This window comes from Elephantulus edwardii, unplaced genomic scaffold (genome assembly GCF_000299155.1).
Source record: "Elephantulus edwardii isolate Elephantulus edwardi_28Jun2011 unplaced genomic scaffold, EleEdw1.0 scaffold00113, whole genome shotgun sequence".
NCBI lineage: Eukaryota > Metazoa > Chordata > Mammalia > Macroscelidea > Macroscelididae > Elephantulus > Elephantulus edwardii.
Genome location: NW_006399863.1, coordinates 10,676,441 through 10,701,932, shown reverse-complemented (window position 1 = coordinate 10,701,932; position 25,492 = coordinate 10,676,441). Strand labels below are relative to the sequence as shown.

Sequence of the window (25,492 nt, the reverse complement as noted above, 5' to 3'; positions counted from 1 at the left end):
ATCTTAACAATATTGAATCTTCTAGTCTATGATGACAGTATGTCTCTCAATTTATTTGAATGTTCTTTGGTACCTTTCATCAGTATTTTATAGTTTTAGCATACAGATCTTACACATATGTTGTTAAATTTATATGTAATTCTTTTTGGAGATTTGTTGTTGTTGTAGTTGTGATGTGCTGTCGAGTCAACTCCGACTCATAGTGACCCTCTGTAAAACAGCTCTGAACCCTGCTCTATCCTGGGCCAATTTCATTATCTCTGACACACCTACGCTAGTCACTAGGTCAGTCCATCTCATCCTGGTCTTCCTTTCTTGCGCTGACCCTCCACCTTGCCAAGAATTACAAGGTCCCTCCTTGCAGCATGCCCAAATTATGACAGATGGAGCTTCAGAATCCTTACTTCCAAGGAGCAGCCTGGTTTCACCCTCTCCGTGACAGACCTATTTGTTTCCTTAACAGGCCATGGTATATTCAGTACTCTTCTCCAGCACCACAACTCAAAGACATCAATTCTTCTTCTGTCATCCTTAGTTATTGGCCAGCTCTCTGATACATAGCAACTTGGGGATTTAGTAATATTATAAATTATTTTTATTTTTATTTTTAAATTTTGTTTTCAGATTGTTCATTGCCAGTCTATAGAAACATAGTTGATTTTTTTTATATATTACCCTATGTTGAACCCTTGTTAAACTCAATTTTTGGTTCTAAGAGTTTTTTGGTCGCTTTTCTTGGGATTCTATTTAAGTAATCATGCCTTCTGCAAATGTTGTTGTTGTTGTTATGTGCCATCATAGCAACCCTATGTACAAGAGCCCTAAACACTGCTCTATCCTGTGCCAACCTCACCGTCTCAAACACACTCATTCCCACCACCCCAATCACAGAATTGTTCCATCTCATCAAAGGTCTTCCTCTCCTGTGCTGTTCCTCCACTCTCCCAAACATGATGTCCTTCTCCAAGGACCAGTCCCTCTTTGCAACATGCCCAAAATATGTCAGACAAAGCTTCAGAATCCTTGACTCCAGGGAGCATTCTGGCTTCACCTTCTCCGGGACAGACCTGTTTGTTCTCCTAGCAGTCCATGGTATATTCCACACTCTTCTCCAGCACCATAGCTCAAAGGCATCAGTTCTCTTTCTGTCAACCCTAATCACTGTCCAGCTCTTCGATGCGTAGCGTGTAATTGCAAAGACTATAGCCCAGATCAGGCGCACTTTAGTCTCCAGTCTGACACCGTTGCACTTCAGTACTCTTGAGAGGTCCCTCACAGCTGACTTTCCCAGTGCAGTTCATCTCCTGATTTCCTGGCTGCTGTTACCAAGAGTGTTGACTGTGGAGCCAAGTAAACTAAAACTGTTAACTATCTTAATCTCTTCACCATCCATACTGATGCTACCAATTTGCCCATTGGTGAGAATCTTTGTTTTCTTGATGTTGAGCTTCAATCCATATTGAAAATTCTGCAAATAGAAACTTTCATTTATTCTGTTTTAGTCTGTATCCTTTTTTTTCTTGTCGTATTGCATTGGGTAGCATTGGGTAAGGCTTTCATCATGATGTAAGTAATGATGAGAATAAATGTTTTTACCTTATTCATAATCTTAGGAGAAAAGCATTTCAGTCTTTAGAGATACTCTTTATTACAGATAAATATCATTTTAAAATAACATTTCTAGGAGTATATATTTCTAATGCCTTATAACTTCAAACAGAAAAGAGCTATTGCTTTTCCCTGTTGTCGTAATCTGGACCTTGTAACTCTTCAAAATACACCGCTACATAATGAGATAACCAGCAGTGAAAAAGTGGGTTACACTGCAGAACTGTACTGTGGGTCATCAGAGTTTACTGAAAAAGAGGCAGAACTACATCCCACCATCAGTAGCCGTGAAAAAGGTTTCCTTTTATCAAAGATTAAGCTGGAGATTGCTTTTCACACTCTTTAAGACTCTGCCAGTAAACTCTGTTCTTCTTCCCCTACTCCAGTAACCCACTATGTCAGGTCTATCTTGCTTGCTGAAACTAAAGAAGACTTGAAGCACTTAATGGTGATAATCAAAGACTACAGCCTTTAATATGGCTTACGCCTCAACATAAAAGGAAACTGAAAAAATACACCGGTAGGAAATACAATAAATAGGTGAAAGGTTGGCGTTATCGATGATTTGATTTTACTGAAGCCACAATCAATACCCATGGAGGCAGCAGTCCTGAAGTCAAGTATCATATTACCTCAGGCAATTCCACTGCAAAATATATCTTTTAAGTATTTTTAAAAGCACAGATGCAATTTTGAGGTTGCAAATAAATAAGGATAACAGAAGGAGAGTCAATGCCTTTGAATTGTGTTGTTGAAGAGACTATCCCATAGACCGCAACAGAACAGATAAGTCTGTCTTGAAAAAAAGCGCAACCAACGTGCTCCTTAGAGGCAAGGATGTTGAAATTTCACATCACATACCTCAGGCATTTTGCCAAGAGGAGCCACTTCTTGGGAAAGGACAACCTTCTGGGCCAAGTGGAGGGTCAGAGAATGAGAGGAAGACCCTCAGCTAACACAGTGACTGCAACAATGGGCTCACACATATCAGATATTGTGAGGATGGTACAGGATAGGGCAGGGTTCAGATCTGTGGTTCCTACAGTTGCTATGAGTCTTAGTCATCTTGATGACACCTAAAAATGATAATGACAAGGTACACCTGACCAAGCCATGTTATTGTTCAGTAGCCTCCTCTGCATACGAAAGCTGGGCAATGAATAAGGAATCCTAACTGAGAATCGATGCCTTTAAATTCTGTTGGCAGAGAATGTTGAATATACCATGGACCACCAAAAGAAAGAATAAATCAAAGAAGTGCAATCAGACTTCCCCTTAGAAGAGAAGGTAGTGAGGGTTTATTGTACATACTTTGCTACCAGGAGCAACTAGTCCCCGAGAAGAAAAAGTTGAAGGTTAGAGAAAAAGAGGAAAACCCTGACTGAAATGGATTGACACAGTGGGTTCAAAGAGAGCAGTGACCAGAGGGCCAGCACAGGATTGGACAGTGGGTTTTTTTCTTTATTCCCCGGATTGCAGTGAGGTGGAACCAACTCCACAGCACCTACAACCAACCATCTTCACATTCATCTTTATAAAATTTCTCCATTTCTTCTAATAATTTCTTATTTTTCCATTACTGTAGAAGGAATTAAATAGCCTCATCATCAGCTCATATGCTGAATCCAGAGGTTCTTACACTTAAGAAGGATTCAAGAACTTGTTAACACACAGATTGCTGCCCCAGCCCCAGTATCTGATTTAGTAGACAAGAGGACTGCGAATTTACACTTCTTTTTTTTTTTTTAATTGGTTGGATGATTGTAGCAGAGATCAGGCTTCCTCACAGGAGCAACTTTCTCAAGCCAAGTGGGCAAACCTGATCTACAGTCGGGCTCACATATCCCTGATTCCCAGTCATTCTCAGGCCTGTGTTTAGTGTGCATTTCCAACGTCCACTTGTTGTCCTAGAGCTGAGGGGATGGAAAATGGTCATTTCCTCCGTGCCTGGGCCTGGTTGCTCTGTCCCTTCTGGTGCTGCTGCTTAACTTGAGCCAGAATGTCTCTGATCTTCCGCTGAGCCATCTGGCTGGCATAGAAATGCCCAATGATCTTGACGATAACCTGGTCATTCTCATCAGGGGTCTGATCTCTTGGCACCACCACCTCAGCAGCTTTTAAATTCTGTAACTCATTTACCGTTTTACCACCTTTGCCAATGACCCGTCCGGCTGCAGATGCTGGAACCCGGATATGGGTCTCCAACTTCACTTCTTCCTTGGGACCAAAGAAGTTCTCCTCCTTAAGCTTGCCATAAATTCTTCCCTGAGCCTTGAATTGGGCCTCTGGGGGTCCAGTGATGATGACCATTCGAACTTTGGAGTCTGGAGTTTCAGGAGGTGCAATCTTGATGGAGGCACTGGCAAACCAGGAAAGCTGCTTGATGTGTTGCCCCTTCTTCCCAATGATGGCACCCACTGCCTGGGCAGGAATGAAAACCTGCACCATCTCCTGCTCTGGAGTCATAAAGGAGCTATAAGGAGAATTTACACTTCTAACAAAGTCATTAGTGAAGCTGATATTGCTGGCTCAGGGACCCACTTTGAGAATATTTCAAACTGCAGGGGACTCTGCATCCTTTTGTGCATGTTGCATCTCTCTGCTCCTCCAAGTTCCTTCCTCACCTTCGTTCTCTTCGGGGTGTCATGATTTGCATACACTCACCATTCCTTGATAAACTCAGGCCCTTTATTCCTTGGACTGCAGTGCAGCTTCTTCCCATGAAGCCACCAGAGCTCCGGGCCCTTCTTCCTTGGTAGGTCCTTCTTCCTTACAACCAGCTGGCTGACCAACCTAGCATGGTGGGACAAGTTCTAAACTGAGAGTATGGCCCTCTTGGTTTCTAGACATCTAGGCGCCGCTCTGGTGAGTTCTGGTGGCTTAGTGATAAGGAATTGTGCTGCCAGTGCAAAGGTATGTGATTCAACTCCACCAACTGCTCCACAGAAGAAAAATGGCCTGTCTCTTCCCATGCCAGTTACTGCCTGTGAAAACCCTCTGGAGAGTCAGCTGTGGGTTGGTTCCAACACCACACAACAATCACAAGGCCCAGCTCTATCTGACTTGACATAGCCCCACAGAAGTCTCTGCTGGCACTTCATGTATACACAGAGGCAATAGTACTGCTAAGGAGCACTGGTCTTGGGCTTCCTGTTGCCTCTGAAGTGTACACACCCAGCTAACTTACCATGCGGTAAAGGATTATGATGGTCCATACCTGACCACGTAGGAGACTCCTATTTATTCATCCATTCTCATTTTCTACTGATGGGACTACAGAGACTCATGGCTGCCAGTGAATTTCCTAATCCAATTATCTTTGTTTTCTTTCTTTGCCTTAGCCTTCGGCGTGGAGTGAGAAAAATGCTTCTGTTGTAGCTGCGTAAAGACAGTTGTGCCACTTTTTAGGTGAAACTATATACATGTCACATCACTTAAAACTGATTTCTCACCTCAGAATAAATCCAGTGATATCTGTTAGAAAAGTAACTGAGCCCAGCTGACCATCATTGCCCCTCACCAAGAAAGGGCAAGTGCAGTGTTACTCATCACACTTTAGGAATCCAATGACAAATGGAAAGGGGCCCAGGGATGGGACAGTAGCAGAAGCTGTGATCCCAAAACCTTTAGGTCCTGGAGATACAAGCAGGACTCTTGTATATCTGAAGGAAACACTCAGCATATCTCACTCCACCCAGATGAATGCCAGCCAGTGGGGTAAAAACCAGCATCTTCCTTTCTGATTGATTGGCAATTGGATGACTTTCTAATCAAATGCATATTGTCCCTGTAAAATTTTTGAAAGGTTATTTTCAGAGAGAATAACACTTGACAAAGTCTTCTTTTGCATCTGAACTACTTTCCTCTCCAGGGAATCCTTGCCTTTGGCCTTGTTGCTGGAGCACTGTCTTAACTGTCTTAACACACTTACAGCCTCTACCTCCTTTTTCTGATGGCTGGGTGTTTACTTGGTCTTCTAGTTAAGATGTTTCTTCTTTGAAATGTCTCTGGAATAAGGACAAAATGAAGAAACAGAGCAAGTGGTAGAAATCTCTGTCCCTCTGGAGCAGTTCCCTGCTGTCATCACCGTCACAGGGGCTGCATTTCCCATGCTCTCTCTAAAGATGACTCAGGTTTATGAAGTCTCTGCTTCTCTCTAGGTGGAGGCTGAGCTGATTGACAAACTGGACAGCATGGTTTCAGAAGGAAAAGGCGACGAGAGCTACAGGGAGCTCTTCGGTCTGCTGTAAGCTGCTCTAGACCCCAGGGCCCCATGCAGGGGCTGGGGGTGGGGGGAGAGGACCAGTGAGAGGCGGGGTGACTCATATACAAGGCAGACTTCAGAAGGTAGGTATAAGGAGAGACTGGAGTGGTTCCTGATAGTAGTATTGCTTACCTGTGTCAGCAAAAAAGTGATGCTTACATCAAGGTTTGGGGGATCTCCATAAACTGCTGAAGAGTTAGGAAAAGTTACTAACTCTCTGAGCTCCTGGATTTGCTAACAGGAAAAGGATCAGCTTGTCTCTTCACAGTATGTACTGCATCCACTTGGGCTAGATGAAACTCAATCCGTTTGGGACTCAATGGTGGCATTTCTGGGGGAGAAATATAAATCCTCTTCTAAAGGTGGACCTGTTACTTGCGTCTCTCTGTGAGATAGCACAGTCAACTCTCTGGGTCTGTTTCCCTGTCTTGTCAAATGGGGTTGGTCTACTGAATGGCATCAAGCCACACTTCCATACCCTGTTCTTAAGGGCCAAGTAACCCCACAGAACTTGTCATAGGACAAAGTTTAAAAGAGGAACTCAAGGCAACCACAGTCCTCCCAAGGAGATAGTGATGCTGGTGTGTTTGTGTAAGAAATGAAAGCAGACTGCATTTACAGCGCTGGGATCCCTTCCAATCTCACTATCATCCCTAGCTTTTGAGAGTTTTTATGTTTTAGTGTCATTTTGAAGACAAACTTATAATATATTTTCCAGTAATTATGCTTTACATTTGTTTAGAACTTTTCCGTGTACAGAGTATTTTAATATTTGTTACTGTATTTGATCCTCACAAACACCTGTGAGGAGGGAAAAGCAAAAATTATCCTCATTCCCATTTTAGAGGGGATAAAACTGAAGTCTAGAAAAGTGTCAGCCTGCCCTCAGTCAGTGAGTAGTAGCATACTGTTCTAGGAGGGTTCAAGGGAGTCTCTTTGCCCTTCTGTGCCCACTTGACTCCTTGATGAATGACACATGAAATGTGAATTTATTTGAAATTTAAATACTTAAAATAACTTATGAAAAGAATAAATCTGTCTGTTATTATTTCTCCTTTAGCTGAGGATGTTTCTAGCCATGGAATTAAGGCAGAGAAATCTCTTCCTTAGCCATTTTTAAAAGTACATTACTGCAATGAGGGAAAGGTACAAAAACAGCCTGCAGTTCCTCATTCCCTGACCAGATAGTGTTTCCTAAAATCTTGCTGGATCAGTCTGATCTGATAACCCCCTGATAACATGAGGCAGCGTCTTCCAGTTGGTGTTCTGAGGAAGATGTTTGTAGGTTTGCAGGACTAAAGAGGAATGAGTTATGGGCTAGTTTAGAAGAGACTCCAAGTCAAACAAGCCTTTTTGTTAACAGGCCTTTTCAAAGGCTTTGAAGTACAGAAGGGTGTGGAGAATCCCCAAAAGGCGATACAGAGAGTGGTGGCTGCTGTGCCTACTTGCTCACAGACACTGCTTCCTGTCCTCCACAACCTCACACCTCTGCAGAGCACACTTTGGGAATGAGGTGCCGTGGGTTTATCCACACAGCGCAGAGGCCAGAGTCAGTGATTGCCAGCTTCTCTCTTTAGACACATGGGTCACATGAGAAGCCATATTCCTGGGCTCTGGCACAGAGAGCACACTGCATTGAGACAGATGTCATTACAGTGGCAGCATTAACAGCAGCTAGGCTGTGGTGTGAGGCCTTGGGGCCTTGGTGCATCTGAACTTGTTACTCAAAGTGGCTTGCATAGCCTTAAGCAGCAGCTCAAGGAACAGTGTGTGAAAAGGACTCAGGAATAGGCTTGTGTGGAATGATACCTGGGCCAACATTCATCCCTGGAACAGACAAAGGATTCAAGTATCATCGTCAGTCAAAGAACTATAGAAAGGCTGAGGATCTCAGAAACTAGGCTCTTCAAAGAAGCCAGAGCCTGTCCTAGGATGCCAGAAACATAGGGCATTGGCACGGGCTGAGGGAGAGCATCCTCTGACAGTGATAGTGGCCAGCTCTGGCTCCTGGAATCCCGCTGCCCTTAGTTCTGGACCCCTCAGGCTGGTGTGCATACTTTCCTAGGTATTCAGAGAGCTTGGTTTGTATGTTTGCTGCAAATGTCTTTGAGTAATCAGCCAATTGCCAACTCATGCTCATCTCTGTGGGTTCTTATTCATCTTTCTTTACTGTGCATCCTCTTTGAGCTCAGTAGCATCCTTGAGAACTTGCACAGGGCAGTGGGAGGCAGGTTCATTTGCTGCTGTCAGTTCAGTAACCTCCTTGTCTTTGCTTTCTGCTGCATGGAGTAGAACCCAGCTGTTTGGGCCCTACCCCAGGTAAGACTGCAATGCGATGATTCTGCTGTCTCCGGATCCATCACAGCCCTATGCACCCTAGGACCTTCATTCCCTTGCCCAAAGAAGACTTATTTATTATTTTTTTTCCTTCCCTCACTCCTTCCCCAATAGCCTGCTGGAGAAGGTTGAACAAGAGACATGGCGTGAGACCGGCATTTCCTTTGTGACTTCAGTAACCCGCCTCATGGAGCGCCTCCTTGACTACAGGTATCTTCTCAGACATCTACCCAGCCTCTTCTCAGTGAAGGATAATGTCCCCAGAAAGGGCATCCTCTGGCCATAGAATGGAGACAACATGCCGTCAGGAAAGGGACTGTACCCTGAAGTGAGTTAGGGTGCCGGTCGGGAGTACCTTCTCCCAGAGCTGCACTGCTGGGATCCCGCACCTCAAGATGTAGACATGTCCGTCCCCAGGAAGCATCCCAGGGGTCTGTAGCCATCTAGATTTCCATCCAGAAAGGTCAGGGTTCAGAGGATCAGACACTACAAGGGAGGGAAGAAAATCTGTCTCTGGAGCAAGACACAGACTGTCCTCAGCCGTTTGGCAGGCTGACACTGGTGAAAAGTGGGGCCTCCAGGAGCACTTGGAGCTGGAGATCTCACTTTCCCATGCCTCCATTCTTGCCCTCCAGTCTTTGTTTCCCTGCACCTGCGTGTGAACACATTCGAGGAAGCAGCCAAGTGTGCACAGAGATCCTCAGGCTGCGGTCAGTCTGAGAGTTAGAGCGGAATTAGAGCTGGGTTGTTTTATGTTGTGGGGTTTGTGGGGTTTTTTTTTTCTGTAAACCTTCCTTCCCAGATGCATCCTGGCTTTTTAATTAGTCCAAAAGTGACCCTGAAACTACCACTGTAACCTTTACTGCTCTCTCAGCATGGTTCAAGTGGTGGCCAAGGGTACCCTTAGGAGCCTGGAATTAGGCCTTGAGAAATGAGGAGTAATAAATAAACATAGCCCCGAGCAGTAGAAGTCTTCTCTGTGCCGTAAGATGTGCAAATCTCAAGGGAAGAACTCCTCAGCCTATGGATCAGAAGACGAGGGTCTTTCATCGCCTCCAGCTGCTGCTAAAGTAGAAAGCCTTGCCATGCCGCCTCCAGAAGATCCTGACGTCCAGGGCACTGGCAGGATAAGGAAATGGAACGCCTGGGGAATGTCTCGAGCATCGCCTCTCTCTGGAGCACAGTGTTACTTATGCTAAACTTCAGCCCGTTTTTCCAAGTCCTGATGAAGTCAGCCGTAGCCTTGTTCTCTCCCCTTTTAGAGCAGAAATCCCCTTTGCTCACGTCGTGTCCTGGTCTTACCTGTACCTGCCGTCAGATAAAGGAGGAGACGGGGCCAGCACCACCTTCTCCCCCTCACTGTGCCTCCTCTGGTGTGACCACGGGGTTCTGAAGCTAATTCCTTCCAGTGGACATCCCAGTCTGGGGTTTGGTCATCCCCGCACTCAGTGTCACGGAAGCTCTGTATTGGCCCCGTGACACCCCTTCATGTCTGGTATACGCTGTGGTCTCCCTTCTAGGGACTGCATGAAAGGAGAGGAAACGGAGAATAAGAAGATCGGCTGCACTGTTAACCTAATGGTGAGGGGACATGGGCCCCTTGGGATGGTTTCTGTCCTGCACTGGTGGCTTGGTTTTCCACAGCTCGTGCCTAAAACTGAGTAAGAGTTTGAGCTGGGACCTAAGCTTTTTGGTGCCTTAGAGACTTGTACTTCATTAAACACGTTTCACTCAGGAAAGAATGACATGAACTCCTCCCTGAGCAGAGCTCTGGCCTGGGCTCTTGACAACACCCACCAGCCTTGACATCTTTTAGTTCCTGGTACCCCTTGACCCTCCCCCACTCACATGCCTGGTGCTCTTCCTCTCGCCTGCCACCCAGGCGCCCATGGATCTGCCAGTACTTCCAGCCCCAGCGTATATTTCTCCTCACTCGTCCCTTTCCCTTTTTGATGCCCTTCAGGGTATGACCTCTGACACCTGCCTGGCATACCCAGAGATTTGGCCAGTTGCCCAGGGCTCAAGTAGGTGGCTTTCCTAAGTGATAACCTGTATCATGCCTGAATTTCCTCCCCCCTCTCTCTCTCACAGAACTTTTACAAATCTGAGATTAACAAAGAAGAGATGTATATCCGCTATATCCATAAGCTTTGTGACATGCACTTGCAAGCCGAAAACTACACAGGTGAGTGTGTGACGGAGAGCCATCCTGAGGACAGACTGGGGACGTGCACAGCTGGCAGAGAAGGGCTCTCTGGCTAGTGCCTCCAATGTCCCAGCCAAACGCTGGGGTCCCTGCTGCCCATCACCTCTGTGCTTTTCCTCAGTGCCTTTACAACATGTGATGGAGGGAAATAAGTTAGAACTTTCATGTATGCCTTCTTGTTTTATCTTCTTCTTCCTGAGGCTGTACTACACTCCTTCCCTCCCAGCCGCCCTTCTGAGGCTCAGAGCGTTGTGAGCTGAGTCACATCTGACAAAGGTCTTTCTTAAGATCTCTAATTCTAGAGCTGAGTGAGACCATCATACGGGGTATCCCCTGTCCAGAGCTTCAGAACTGGCTGTGAGACCTGCCTTGCTCTCTAGGCCCTTGCCTGGTCCCAGCACAGCAAACCTAAGCCCCTTCTGAAGCGCTTGGGGGAGTGCTCACCTGGCCTTTAGACAAACCAACAGATGATCTTTAATTGCATTTATAATGTAATCTATTACTAAAGTCTTTCAAACTAGAACAAATTTAGAAGCATCCCAAAGTGCCTGTCACAGTCTATTTACGAGGAGCCCGTCTGGCTCAGGACGGCGTGTGTGTGCATGTGTCCTGCCTGATCACCTGGGACTGTGGTGCACCAAAAATAGCTGCCTTCTCAACTGTGGTGACCAGCCACCACTTCCTACTTACTCCTTGGGCGCAAGGACTTGAGTTTTTGCTAGATCAAGAATCAGAGTATCATTGTCCTCAAATGTTAGTGGAATTATATGGATTTCTAGAAACAAAGAAGCTTTCTTATCTTGAGAGTGTTTGGCATAGATGCCACTCTTTCTTATGGTACAACTTGGCCATAAGGATAAAATCTAAAGTGACTGAGTGGAGTCTGCCATGTCATCTCCTATACATAATCTCAGTGATCCTCTGAAAGAACTGAAAGGAGACCTGGATAAACTTAATGTATCAGTCGAATCATCTGGTAAACTCCTGGAAGACTATAATAGGACTGAAAGACTAGGTTAAGGATTTGGACAGAGCACGAGATGTTGGGCCTTATCCGTGGTAGCCTTGGGAATACCATATGCAGAGTTCAGGCAAGGGACAAAAGACTTTACTTGGTTCCCAGAGTTCTTAGGGGAGGCTCTGTGTGCCATGGAAGCTTGTCACCAGAGAGAAAAAGGCTTCTGGATCTGGTGAGCAGGCCTGTGAATGAATCCTGGGCCAGAGGGTCCAAGATAAAAGATGAGAGGCTGGAATGGGAAGCATGGGAAGTGGCCACAAGCAAGTAGGCCTGGCTAAAACTACACATTGTCATGAAATAATTGAAAGATAGATTGTTCATAGTTGAGAGAGGAGGTTTGAGTAGGATCTTGGAGGCCAGGTAGAAGCTCGAACTAATTAACTTAGCAGGAGATGCTTGCTAAAAATGAGCACATAGAACCGGAAAGACTCTGAACAGCAGCTGTACTTCATGGGCCTCATCCCTTAGAAATTAGAGAGCTACTGTATTTAGCTGGGGGACAAGATAGATAGAATAGATAGATAGATAGATAGATAGATAGATAGATAGATAGATAGATAGATAATAGAGAGACAGACACACAAACAATCACCACACATACCCATTTAATGGAGACTTCGTAGTAAGGAATTGCACTGCCAGTCCAAAAGTTCAAACTCAAATCCACCAGCTGCTCCACAATAGAAAAATGGGCAGTCTCCTCCCGTGTGATTTACAGCCTCTGAAAACCCACTGGAGTCTCAGCTATGAGTCAGTTCCAACTTGTCAGTACATAACATAGCATTTTGTCCGTATGTCACGTAAGCTTTTACCAGACCTTTGCTCTGAATCTAGCATCAATTTCAGTTCCATCAGCACTAGCAACTTTGGATCCAGGCACATTAGGTAGTTGCCACCATTCACACCTCCTCTCTCTGGTGCCTTTTAGAAATGGTAGAGATGAGGGGGAAAGGGTCATTCCCAGGGCCAAGCTGACTATAAGTTCAACTGGAGATACTGGGACCAGTTTAGGGAGAACTGGGGAAGCCTTGGTCATGGTCACCCCTAACGGACAGCTCTGAGAAGTTTGGAAAAGAGACTGTTCAGTTGAGCAAGAAAGAACCCAAGCTCTCCCTCACTTGTCAGTGTCCCCCAAGGCAGAAAAGCCTGTGTGCCTTGTAGAAGTGACTACAGACTCACTGGTTGCTGGGCCATTATTTTTCGGGAGCCTGGGATAGGTGACCAGGCCACGAGGAAAGGTGTCTACCTGGATCTTAGGCTTCTTTGTGCAGTGGACAAGAATTACTGGCTGACTGGGCAGTCCCATTGTCTGTCTGTGGGTCTCCTTCACCCCCATTTGGTGTCTAGCGTCCCTGACTAGGACTGCACACACCTTTCTTCGACACATCCTTCAGCATGGCGTTCTGACCCCAGGCTGTCCCTGAGCTTCCAAGGGGAGCCCTGGGCCTCACCCCACCTGTCCTCACAGAGGCTGCTTTCACGCTCCTCCTCTACTGCGAGCTGCTCCAGTGGGAGGACCGGCCGCTGCGCGAGTTCCTCCACTACCCGTCCCAGACCGAGTGGCAGCGCAAGGAGGGGCTGTGCCGGAAGATCATCCACTACTTCAACAAAGGCAAGGTAGGTGCCGTCAGGCAAGTCCTGCAGCTTCTGTCAAAAGCATTGCTCCTTGATCTTGCAGAGATGGCCAGAGCTGCAGGGGATGGGCAGGTGTGTGCAGGTCGTGGGGCCGTGAGAAGGTGGGGCCCACATCTGTGACCATCACTTTCAGAGGCAGGATGATTTTCTCCGGAGGGAGGGAAGAAAACCTACTACACAAACCCCAGCAACATGATTCCATGGTTTGGAAACCAGCTCCAGATCAGGAATGAGAGACAGCCCCACATCCCAGCTTTGTACATCTGTAAACGCTAATGCTCTTACAGAAGGGGCTTCTGGGGCACCATTTCTGGTTTTCAGACTTAAAGAATTAATGATGATGCGGCTTTCCAATCTGCCAGAGAAAATGTGAGCTGTTAAAATTAATGAATTTTAGCTAAGGCAAAATGAGGCCTCTGCTGCCTCTCACTGGTGCATGTTCTTGTCAGGGGTTTTCCCTTCCTCCCAGAACAGCCTGGGCTTCTGTCATTGAAGTTATTCTCCATCAGACCTGCTTCTGGGGCATTGGCAAGCGTTGTCAGCGTTGGTTTAGACTTCCTTGGGGCTCCCCAGCCACTTGGCTCTCATCTGTGGGAGCCCCTCTGGGGGCCCTTCTGGACATTGAGAATTCACTGTAGCCTGAGCAGTGTTGGTAACAGCATTCTCTCATTTCTCGGCTCTGCGCAGCATGGAAAAAGCCGAAACAGAGTCATCTGGGGACTGTAATGACTGAGCCCCTGACTCAAATGGGTGAAGATTGGATTCATTATTTTAAAAAAAAGAATAAAGATTTAAGGATTAATGACTTTTGCCAATAAATCAGGAAACATTCTTTAGTTTTCCATAACCCCAGTGAGTTCAGTGTTTGTCAAAAGCAGTCGCTTGGGGAACTTCACATTCATTAATAAGGAATGCTGCTGGCAAAGAAGAACCGTCCAAACCCACCAGAGCTCTCAGTTACCCTAACCCAGAAGAGGGGCTGAGCGCTGAGCTCTCAGAAGTCACATGTGACTTGGTGACAACACAGCCTTATGCTGCCTCATCTTAGGTCCCAAGCCTTTACAAGTCCCTCTGTTAGGCCAATCTTCCTGGTACACAAAGAAGCCTTGATGGCATAGTACATTGTGTGTTGAGCTGCTAAGTAAAAGGTCAGTGGTTTGAATCCACAAACCACTTTTTGAGAGAAAGATGAGGCAATATCCTGTAAAAATTTACAACTTTGGATATACAGTAAAGGCACCCCTTAGGCCAGAATCGGGGACAGTAGGTTTGGGGTTCTCTTCTTGGCATACAGCCCATCCATGCCCGGCAGGCCTTGCAGCTTGGAGAGAATGGCAGATGCCTGGTGTGTGTGTGCGTGAGTGATTGTAGTGTGTAAGTTCTCTTTACTTTCCCTGGGCACAGAGTACAGAGTGCAGATTATTGTAACTGATGGGACCTGCTGGTGGAACCAGCGCACCAATGGCCCTGTCCTCATCCCACGCTGTCATGGTGCTTAGAAAAGCAGACCTAGACTTCTGTAGTTTGTTTCCTAGACCAGGAAGTGAATCACAGGACTTACCTACTATAGATGGGTAGGAAGGGGAGAAGGATTGGGAGGCTCCACAGATACCTTCTTGGGACCTCCCGTTCCTTCCAGCAAAGCTGCCTTTGCTATCAATTGCTTGAGGATCATGTTCTGTGAGCCCCTTCATCTAGCTCATCCTCAGAAGGGCATTATCAGATAATGTCTCCTCAGACAGAAGATTCAGCTTCAACCTCTCTGTTCCTGTGCCTCAGCACTCAGAGGAACTGGTAAGATTAACAGTTCTTGAAGGAGAGTTTTTTGATGGCTCCAGAAAAGCAAGAGGTGATTGCTGCAAAATAGTGCTCCCGTCGGGCAGAGTGTTTGGTACCAAGGGGAAAACTACATTAGGGCTAAGAGGGGAAGATTCAGTGGAGGGGCAGGTTAGGGTGTGCCGGTGCTCGGTGCTACTAGGACAACTTGTACCATCAACCAGGCTTCTCCTGCTTTCTCCCTCCATACTCTCCCGTCATCTCTCTCCTCTCTCTTCGACAGACTGATGATGACCCAATCAACTTGAGTTCAGTGGTCACTATCTGGGTACAACAGATCGATTGAAGGATCTGCTGGCCTATTTCTTCTCTCTGTAGTAGTGATGTGATTTATGTGGTTTTAGGTGTTAACCTGGGAAACTGCTCTGAGGTGGATGAGACTTCATATCAGAGTCGGCTCTCTTACACCAAAGAGAGAAGAGAATTCCAAAGAAATGAGGTTTGATCCAGGAGAGGTTGAATGAAGGAGGGAGAGGGGAAAGGATGGGAGCTGGTCCTTCTTTCTAAAGCAGATTTATGGAAACTACCTACCTTGAGGCCTCTGTCCACCTGATTATAGACCGTCTGACCAGACTAGCCTTCGCTGTGGCAGTGGGCTTGGGTTCCTCTGCCTGAGAGTTTTCTATAACTCACATTCCTTTGAAGGAGTAATAAATCTGTGGCTTTCAATATATTGTGTGCATGACAAAGAACAAAGGCTGCAGACTGGAGTCCATTCCTTTCCTTGGCCTCTCTTTGCACTGTTGATTAGAGTTGTCCCCAAGTCTTCTCAGCTTTGGTACCATCTTTGGTGATAAGTAGAGGGTATGTTCATGATAAAGAGATATTAAAGCATTTATCTTCCAGAACTAATAAGAATTATGGGATTTCAGACACTGGAAAGGAGTTTCAGAGTGGGCTTTGCCTCCTGTCTGCAAGGCAGAAACCAAGGTCAAAGGTATAACCAAGGAAAAGGTATAAAAGGGAATGCAGTGTATCTGCATCTTGTTCCCCACCTTTGTGCAGAGGGAGCCCTCAGAATGCCTCATGGATGGCACAGGGTTCGTAAACTCTTGGTCCTGGATCACTTGAAAGATACTTGAGAAGGCCTTGGGAGCAGCAGGGCTATAGATTCGGGTAGCAGTGGCAGCAAGACAGATAAGCACTGATCTCAGTGGGAGAGGAGACTTGTTGCACTGGGAGGGCTGTTGGCAGGCAGAGTGCTATTAGCCCTCTGTGGAGCCCTCATCACCTAAATGAACAGCCTCCCATGGGGCAGAGCTTGGCAGACTGTCCAGAAGTCTGCACAGAGCTCAGCTCCTTCACCGTCCCCACAGAACTGCCTGTCAGGAAAACCCTTTCCTTGGATAAAATCTGTCCAGGTGGTACTGGGAGCAGGAAGGGGGACTGGCATGTGCCTGTTTGAAAGCTGACAGCATAAGAAGACACAACGCTTCCCAGCTGTCTGAGGCCGGCAGGTTATATTGGGCCAAGGAGCAGAGACTCCATTTAAAATTCTCTTTGGTTTGTTTTAGTCTTTTTAATTGGTCCTGCATTTTCAGTCCATGTGGCATTCATTTCTTCAAAGATGGAAATGATAACTTCTTTTTTGAGGAAAACAGTCCCAAATGAAAGTGTTGGTCTTTTTCTCTAATGCTGAGGATACTGTATCATGCAGTATTTTTAAAAAATATAGTCCTTTTAAAGATTTATACTGAATTATCTGTAGGTTAAATTGTGTAATGTCAGGGATAGATTTGCTGCAAAAACTGTGGGCTTGGAACGTAGGTGGATGGTGAATAATACAAGCAAGATTGATCATAAATTGGTCATTACTGGGATTCGTTCTTCTGTCTTCTCTCCTTTTCTATATAGATTGAGATCTCCTATAATTAAAAATGTTAATTATTATTTAAAAGTCAAAGGGAAAATATCAAGTACATGATGATTCTAGGGAGCCATGCTACCCTAAATGAAGGTGATTGCCACGCTTCCCAGCCAGCGGGGCCTGTCACTGTGACAAGAGTCACACCAGGAAACAGACTGAGGGTCTGATTGAGCAGTTGTCAAACCTGGTTCCAAGACCTTGAATGGTCACTTACTACTTGGTTTCCAGGCTTTTTTAAAAACAAAACTTAAGTGGTCTGAGCCTAGAGGTCAGCATCTCCTTCATTAACTCATTAACTTAATAAAGATTATATAAACCTTTGTTGAGTACTTGCTACATACCTGGCACTGTTCCAGGCTCTGAGGATAAAATAAATAGGGTTCCTGCTCCCATGTAATTTATCCACTCATCGAGACTACGCAACAACAAAAAAGTAAATCCATTTTTAAAATCAATATAACTTCAGCATAATAGGGTAGGGAATGGTTGAGGAAGGTGCTTGTCCTTGACAAGGTGGTCAGGGGAGGTATCCTAGGGATGGAGACATTTAAACAAGAGACCTGGAAGATAGGCCTTGAAGACCACACAGTGCTGGGTGCCATACTCCAGAAATCTGTTTTGAATAGACAGTTTTTTTGTGATGTATGAGGGAGTTCTGATGGCCTAGTGGTAAGAAACTGTGCTGCAATCCCAGAGGCATGCAATTTGAATCCACCAGCTACTCCACAGGAGAAGGATGGGCAGTCTCTTCCTGTGCAATTAACTGCCTTGGAAAACCCGCTGGAGGGTCAGCTATGGGTCAGTTTCAACTCGATGGTACTCAACAACAATGAGTGAGAACTAGCAGGAGGCCTTTTATTGTGTCTTCTGAGGTGCTGAAGCCTCATTCTTGTTTATGTCACAGAGCTGGGAATTTGGGATTCCGCTGTGCAGGGAGCTGGCGTGTCAGTACGAGAGCCTTTATGATTACCAGAGCCTCAGCTGGATCCGGGTAAGCCAGCCCCCTACCTAACTCTTCCTCCAGGGAAGAGTTGTGCTCTCTATTCTAGGTCTTCCTGGCATCTGTTTCTGAGTGAGCATTCAGGATAGGCTCAACATTACCCTTAAGACGTTTAAAAGAAGAGACCAAGATCATTGGCTTCAAGATATATAGATAGAGATATATAGACTGGTTAAGGAACCAAAATGCATGTCTGCAGACAAGTTAAATAATTTAGATAGACCCCAGCGATAGAGAGTCAGCCTAGGCAGGATGAGGAGGTGACTTCTTGAAGAAGCTTTTCTGGCATGGCTTAGTTCAGAAATGGTTCACAGGAACACCAAAAGAACTTACCCTGCTTTGGCTTGTGGTAATTTTTAAGCAACTTATCTTTGCTTCTTTGAAGTGGCATGTTCAGAAGTTAAGCCAGATGCCCCATGGACTTTGGTGGACTCCAGGAGGTTGTTTGGGTTTTTTCTCTCCCCCTCACCTCCGACTAGCTGGTTCTGCATTCTAAGTCTTAAAAGATACTGAATTCATTGGCAGCGAGGTCAGCCACTTACGCAGATATCCCTCCTGCACCTTGTCTGGGTCGCTTATTCTCTTTCACCGGTAAGAGATTTGGATCTGGACCTAGATGATGAGTGTGGTCCTCCAGAAGAGTCTTTTAAAAAAATGTATAATGGTTTATTTACAAAGTTCATAAAGTTCATATACATGGGAGATTTTTTTCTAAAAAAATAATTTACTGGTTTGCTTACAGAGTTCATATACTTTGTGTTTCACACTGTCTTTCATTCACATTGTGTTTCAAGCATTCCCATTCATTGTTTTATAAAATCAGTCATCATTAACTATGCCCACCATGACCCTTGACCAGCCATTGAAGCTGCTCCCTGGCAGACCAACTGGATGGGCTCCAGTAGGACTGTCTTTTCCAATTTCAGTGAGTTTTTCTGAACCAGAAGCCAAGTCAGTCAAGACAGGAACATCTACCTGCCTTGACCATGCCAGGCATCATGGATAGCCGTTTATTTTTAAAATCTACAGTTTCCCAAACTGGGACCAATACCAGTGATTCTGGCAACCTAGCCTTCCTCATTCTGTTACTGTCTTCAGTCCCAAGTTGATGAGCAAGAGCAGATACAGTTGGACTGACGTGAACTAGAGCTGAGAATCACTGTTGACTAACAACCTGGAGTAGGAATCAACCTGTGTAGTGAGTGTTGGTTCAATCAAGAGATCTCTGGGCAGAAAATGTCAGTGTGGACGTGAGGTCCCAGGTATAGACAGCTTGAGTCTTCAAGCAGCAGAGGGTCCACCTTCTGGGAAAGGAGCATGCAAGAAGTTGGACAGGGCTGCAGCCAGCAGGTTGTCCCCATTCCACTGTCAGATGTTGATAGCAAAGGGCTTCCTCCTCCTCCTCGATGCAGCAGTCTGAGAAAAGACAGGCATGGCTCGGGGCTCTTCCCCTTCTTACCCAGCTGCCATGATATCTTTCCAGAAAATGGTGACTACTTGGGATTGGGGGAACATGCTTTGAACAGCCATCCTCACGGGCCTTTATCATTCACAGAAAATGGAGGCCAGCTACTATGACAACATCATGGAGCAGCAGCGCCTGGAGCCTGAGTTCTTCCGAGTTGGCTTCTACGGCAGGAAGTTTCCTTTCTTCCTTCGGGTGAGTCCATTCAAGCAGTCCCAGCCAGAGACTTCTGTTTTACACAGAATTCTTGAATAGTGTTTTTTGTTCGCTTTCTTTGTCTGTCTGTCTGTGTCTCTCTCTGTCTCTGGCTTTTTGCTTATTCTACTGAATATTTCTTTTCAAAGGATTGGCTGTCAACAGATGACTTGATTTGGCCTTATTTGAGCAGGCAGCTGCCAAATTTAGACGCTTTTTTAAAGTGATTTAAATATTAAAATATAATATTTTTAAAAATTTATTATGTTTTGTGTCTACTAGTAAATGTATGGAGGTAGTTTTCTTACCACATCAATTGAGTTCGAGCAGAAAGTGACCGAGTTCTGAAAATGCCCCACCGACATGGTTAAAAACCTTCTCCTTTCTGCCACCAGCACCTGGAATCCTCCATCATGGCTATTCTTAGCAAGATTGGGTGCCAGCTCAGTCCTGACCTGAAAGATATGGTTTTGGGGGTTTGTCATCTCACATGGTGGTTCTCCCCACCAGCTGCACCTTACACTGCATGGCCAGGGTGGAGAGTTACTAAAGGGGAAGAACCCAGAGGACAGTCCACTTGCCCCTGAAGCTGTGCAGGGAATGCCAGGCGGGAAAGCCTTTTTAGGAAGCCAGTTCTCCGCCTCACCATTTCCTGAAAGCTAGCACTGGGATATAAGCAGATTGGAGAGAATGGCTGAGCATAATGAACTGACATAAGTCAGACTCTGTGATTCTTTTCTTCAATTCAGCAAAACACAGAGGCAGGAGTCCCGGGGGCATCGTTGTTCTCAGATGACCTAAATGCCACTGTATTTGAAGGGCCCCTGTGGCTGCAGCTGAGACTTAAAAGACACTCTGATTGCCCCCAGCTCTAATTTCCTACTCAAGTTACAAGCAGTGCTCACAGGGAGCCATTCTGAGGACCACTTTGATATGCTGGGATCCCCTCTTCTTGGAGAAATTTCTTTATCCAATGAGCAGTACAAGCTTAGTATTATAGCATCAAGGGCCACCTAAGTTTGATGGCTCCTTCAGTAAATTCAGTTTGCTAATAATGGAGTCTAGGCTATCCATATTTCAAGATGAAAGCAGGTCAACCTGCCCTTTTCCTGTGCAGTAATCATCCTAGGCTTGAAACGTTGTTGTATGAAAACCAGCACTGCTGACAGGTGCAGCAAGCACGCTATAATTGCGATCCCCAGTTGGACTCTAGTTCTCTTCTGGGGGAGTGTTTTGGGGAGCAGACTAGGAATTAGTAGTGGGATATTCTAAGGAGGAAGAACCTCCTTCCCTGTCTCCTGACTGTCTAGCCCAGGTATTTCAGAAATAGATCAGAAAACAGCAACAGAAGTGGAGGTGAGCAGAAGAGAAGTAAAAAAGTAGAAACTAAAAGCATCTCAAGAAAGTCCTTTGTCAAACTAATGACTCTGGCCCTGTAATTTGTTCCTTTCTCATTTTATCTTTATAAATTATGCCTCATTGCTGTTTTATTCTCCTTGTCTAGTCCTACAATTTAGTGAAATCATTATTTCACTCCAAAACATCATTCTTTAGGATCTTACAAAGCCAAGCCTCCAATCTTTCCCCACCAAGCAGCAGTGTCCCCACCCATTGTGCTCATGTCAGAGCACGTCAGTGTCTCAGAGCTTTCTGACAAGTAGGACCTGGCATAGAACCTCTATCTGGGTCATCCAAACAGTCCTCCCAAATACAGTGTGAGTGTTCAAATGTGGTTTGGAGGAGCTCCAAGAATAGAAGAGGAGCATCTGGGGTGTTAAATGTCCAGGCTCCCCTATACACAAGGAGCAGGCTCCAGAGACTGTGCATTCAGAGCCCCCATCTGACCACATGCTGGATTCATCTGTGGCAGATGGAATAAATCCCTGTAGGAGTAATGTGCCTTTTAGGTGGAAAGACAAAGTGCAAAGCAGCAGCAGCAGCAGCCAGATCTGTCTCTTTGGGGATGCTGGGCCTCTCGCCCAGGTGAAAGTGAGCCCAACAGCCAACCTCAAGGTCATTGCTGTGCACCTTCCCCAGACGGCCAGCCTCCTCCCTCACCCGCTGAACACACAGGCCATCTATTACTTGAACTCTGTCAGCTTGGTTCCTCCGGACCATCTGCCTGCCTCCCCTCACAAATGTGATTATGTACTAATCTGCAAGGAGAGGAAAGCATAAAACCTCCCTTCTCAGAGAAATTTCTGTTTCTCTTCATTTGACCCATGAGCAGACACTGGTGAGGGCAGTGCATGTGTGAGTGAACACAGAAAGGCCAGTTCTTCATGGGAGCCAGGTCTGCTTCTCGAAGGCTGTGCAGTGCCTGTCCTTTGACTCAGATACAAGGGTCTCTTCTAGCTAGTCTGACCCTGCTGACCTTGACTTCCCCTTTGATCATGCCCTTCCATTCTGACCCATTAGGATGCGTAGCCCACCTTAGCCGAGCTCTCCAGTAGTGAGAAGGGGAAAGGACAGAGGTTGGAAACCTTGTTTGTACAGTGACTGCGATCCTCTGGGCTGAGCCTGTGGTCAGCACTCCTGTGGAAAGCATGCCTGGGCTGTGAGCCTCCAGCCTTCTGAAACTTGTTAGGAGCAACAGCCAGTGCTTGCTGTGTCAGTCACACTGGGGAGGCAGCTGAGTGGATGGGCAGATGTCATCAGCGGGTTTCAGGGGGATTTCCTCCAGCTGCTTGCTGGGACCAAAGCAGATAGAATAGCAAGAAGAGGTGCACTGTCCAGGCTTCATTCCACAGAGACGAAAGCTGGAGCCTCCCCTGAGCCTCACAGCATAAGGTTCATACAGTGTGAGATTAAAATGATGTCCGTTTGTCCTGTTGACATTTTGCAAAGAAATTTGTTGCTAAAGGAATTTATTAATGCCCTGAACAATTATTGCATACCTCCTTCTTTCCAGACAGTATTTAGTCTCTTTTTCCCATTTGACAAAAGTGATTCTTCACCTGATCACCCCCTAATTAAAATTCTTTTGTTACACAACATCTCTGAGCCTGGCCAGCAGGTTGGCCTCTGCATCTACCACTTCCTGTCTTGGCATTATTACCCTGATTCTCCCTGCCCGTCCCCACTCCCTCTGCTGAGCTAACTGAGGTTATACTTTCCAAACTCTCTTCAGGCTTGGCTTTTCCCAAAATCCCACCCCTCACCTTGCACCCTACACTCCTTCTACCTTCCTGAAGCCTGTACCCCACTCCTGTGGCTGCCAAACCGCAGAACCATCCAAACCTTCCTGAGTTTCAACCCTTTGGAACAGGAGCCAAGTGCTGTGCCCTGTGCCCTCTGTCAGAGAGGGTCCTGGGATGTTGGAGGGGTGAGGTGGACCCCTGAGGCGGTGAGGAGCTAGGTCTAGAGCTTTTTCTCACATTTGTGGCAGAACAAGGAATACGTGTGCCGAGGCCACGACTATGAGCGGCTGGAGGCCTTCCAGCAGAGGATGCTCAGCGAGTTCCCGCAGGCTGTCGCCATGCAGCACCCCAACCACCCCGACGACGCCATCCTTCAGTGCGACGCCCAGTGTATCTTTTGATCTGTGGTGGGGACGAGGAGTCCAGGGCCCTGGAGGGTGAGGCCCACCTGGTCATCTGGCCCCTGCCGTGTTGTTAACCATGCAGGCTGGAGGCCTCTCATGAGTCCTAAGCTAGAATATGTCCTCATCCCGTAGACCCCATGGAGCGGGCACTTGGGCCTCACAGAGGGGGCAGTGTCGGGCCTTAGCCGTGGGTGGCTTCATTGTCAGCACAGCTGATGATGGGATTTTCTTCCCTCCTGCCAACATGTGGTCCACCCTGACCCGAAAGGAAAGCCACATCCAGCCAGCTGGGAGCAGTCACTGGAAAGAGAAGGCCAGCCAAATTTCTTCTGCAGGGATGTCACGAGTGCCGTGTTCCATTTCCCTATGCACTGTACATGTCCCTAGTCAAAGGTCAGGTCAAATGAGACACAGCCCCAGGAATGAGGGCCTAGAGGAGTGACCAGTGTCTCTGCCCTTGGTGGCTTTTCTGAATCTGAATATGAACACTGCCCTACCCCTCACCACCCCATGTGGTCTCCTTGGAGACCAGGTAACCAGGTGACAGTCACCATGACTGTTCACCTTTGTTCCAGAGAGTGGGGACAGGTAGACTCCCACCTGTTGTCTTCCCAAAGATACTGTGTTGTTGTTGTTGTGAAAGGATTGCTCTGCAGTAAATACAGTTTACCTAAGGCAAGCAGCCTTGCAGCCTCCTGTCACATCTTCAGGGTAGGAACCTTCCTTCTCCAGGTTTCTTTGCTCTTCTTTTCTGAAGGGATGCTAGAGAGACCACTTGATTGTTGGAATGTTAACTTGGTTGAGTGATTGTAAGACTTATTAGTGGGGGATAAAAATGGAGAGACTGGATAGACTGTGCTTGAGTCTGATCTGCCCCCTGGGATGCTCTGCCTGCCCCGCTGCTGCCCACAGGAAACAAGACCACAGTGCTCTCCTCTCCCCGTGAGACAGAAGAGGTCACCACTCCATGACCTTCTCTTTGGAAAGTCTAGTTCTCCCTTTACTTCCTGCCCAGACTTACAGATTTATGCGGTGACGCCCATTCCAGATTATGTGGATGTTCTGCAGATGGACAGGGTCCCTGACCGTGTCAAGAGCTTCTACCGTGTCAACAATGTGAGGAAGTTCCGCTATGACAGGCCTTTTCACAAAGGCCCCAAGGACAAGGAGAATGAATTCAAGGTGAGCAAATTGAGGACAATGGGATGGGAGCGCACAGTGAGCACTGGGAAAGCCCAGGAAGTCTTCACTGGCCTGGGCGCGGTGGGCTGTGCTGGGATTTGCCTAACAGCCAGTTCCTGCCTGTGCCTCCCTGCAGAGTCTGTGGATTGAGCGCACGACACTGACCCTGACCCACAGCTTGCCTGGCATCTCTCGATGGTTTGAAGTAGAGAGGAGGGAGCTGGTAAGACACGTCTCAGGTGATGGAGAATTCACAGCTGCTCTCTCGGCCCTCTAAACTCCAGAGACCCCTCACAAGGACTGAGGAAAGAAAACGAGCATAGGCCACCTGCCCGCCCAGCCTACACCTCTGCTTGTCAGAGCTGAACTGGCAGCCCTGTTTGCTTTCCCTCATGTAATCCACATAGCAGCCCGGAGGGCAGGAATTCTAAATCTTTTGTTTTATAAAATGAGGAAACTCATTTCTGAGGTTCAGGAAGCCAGAGCTCACTCACCTCACATCCTGCTGCACTTCTCAGTGCCTTAAAAAAAAAAAAAGTAATAAGGACTCAGAATCTCTGGTCCACATAAACCTGGCAGACGAATCAGCATTCAAGATCTTGGATGCTTACATTCAGGAGCATGACAAATAGTCCTCGAGTCCCTAGGATGACACGGTGTTCTGTGTGCCCCCAGGTGGAGGTGAGCCCTTTGGAGAATGCCATCCAAGTGGTTGAGAACAAGAACCAGGAGCTTCGTGCCCTGATTAGCCAGTATCAGCACAAGCAGGTGCATGGTAACATCAACCTGCTCAGCATGTGTCTGAACGGTGTCATCGACGCTGCGGTCAATGGGGGCATCGCACGCTATCAGGAGGTGAGCCCGGAGCCTGCCTGGGAGAACTGGTGGTCTCACCTCCTGTTTCACAACCCTAGCCTCTTCCCCAGGACCCCTTCCCAGCTAGCCCTCTCCTTACCAAGCCCAGCTGACTTAGAATGAGGCCACATCTCCCTGTCACTCTTGGTTTCTGTGCCACAGCTCTCTGGTGGGAATTTTTTCTTGCCATTTTATTTTTTGAACTCTGAACAGCTAGGTAATCCATCTGATTATGGGAGAGTGTTCAAGAGGCACCCTGGAACCTGGACAGCACCTTGTGAAAAGGGAGCCCTCACTCAGCCAGCCCTCACTCCTCAGCCCCCTCCTCTGCCTCTCCCACCTGGACCGTCAGGTCCCATGAGAAATTAGGCTTATATGACTTAGCCACCTCCAGTCCTCTCAGCTGTAAGAAGGGCAGTTGTGACTGCACAGGTTCAGGTCAGCTGGGATTGTGCTAGTGTGTGTTTCTATGAAGAGGCA

General features: G+C 46.8%; 1 protein-coding gene across 1 annotated transcript in view; it reads left to right on the top strand.

Annotated features, from left to right (window-relative positions):
* The window catches only part of DOCK3 (dedicator of cytokinesis 3), a 310,047-nt gene that overhangs the window by 264,773 nt on the left and 19,782 nt on the right, over positions 1 to 25,492 (top strand). Inside the window, exons 31-42 of the mRNA XM_006892272.1 lie at positions 5,769 to 5,854; positions 8,165 to 8,191; positions 8,324 to 8,419; positions 9,730 to 9,790; positions 10,301 to 10,394; positions 12,902 to 13,050; positions 17,676 to 17,762; positions 19,327 to 19,431; positions 22,820 to 22,961; positions 23,991 to 24,157; positions 24,294 to 24,380; positions 24,833 to 25,012. Of these exons, the coding sequence (XP_006892334.1) occupies positions 5,769 to 5,854; positions 8,165 to 8,191; positions 8,324 to 8,419; positions 9,730 to 9,790; positions 10,301 to 10,394; positions 12,902 to 13,050; positions 17,676 to 17,762; positions 19,327 to 19,431; positions 22,820 to 22,961; positions 23,991 to 24,157; positions 24,294 to 24,380; positions 24,833 to 25,012 (1,281 nt within the window). The remainder of the gene's footprint in view (positions 1 to 5,768; positions 5,855 to 8,164; positions 8,192 to 8,323; positions 8,420 to 9,729; positions 9,791 to 10,300; positions 10,395 to 12,901; positions 13,051 to 17,675; positions 17,763 to 19,326; positions 19,432 to 22,819; positions 22,962 to 23,990; positions 24,158 to 24,293; positions 24,381 to 24,832; positions 25,013 to 25,492) is intronic.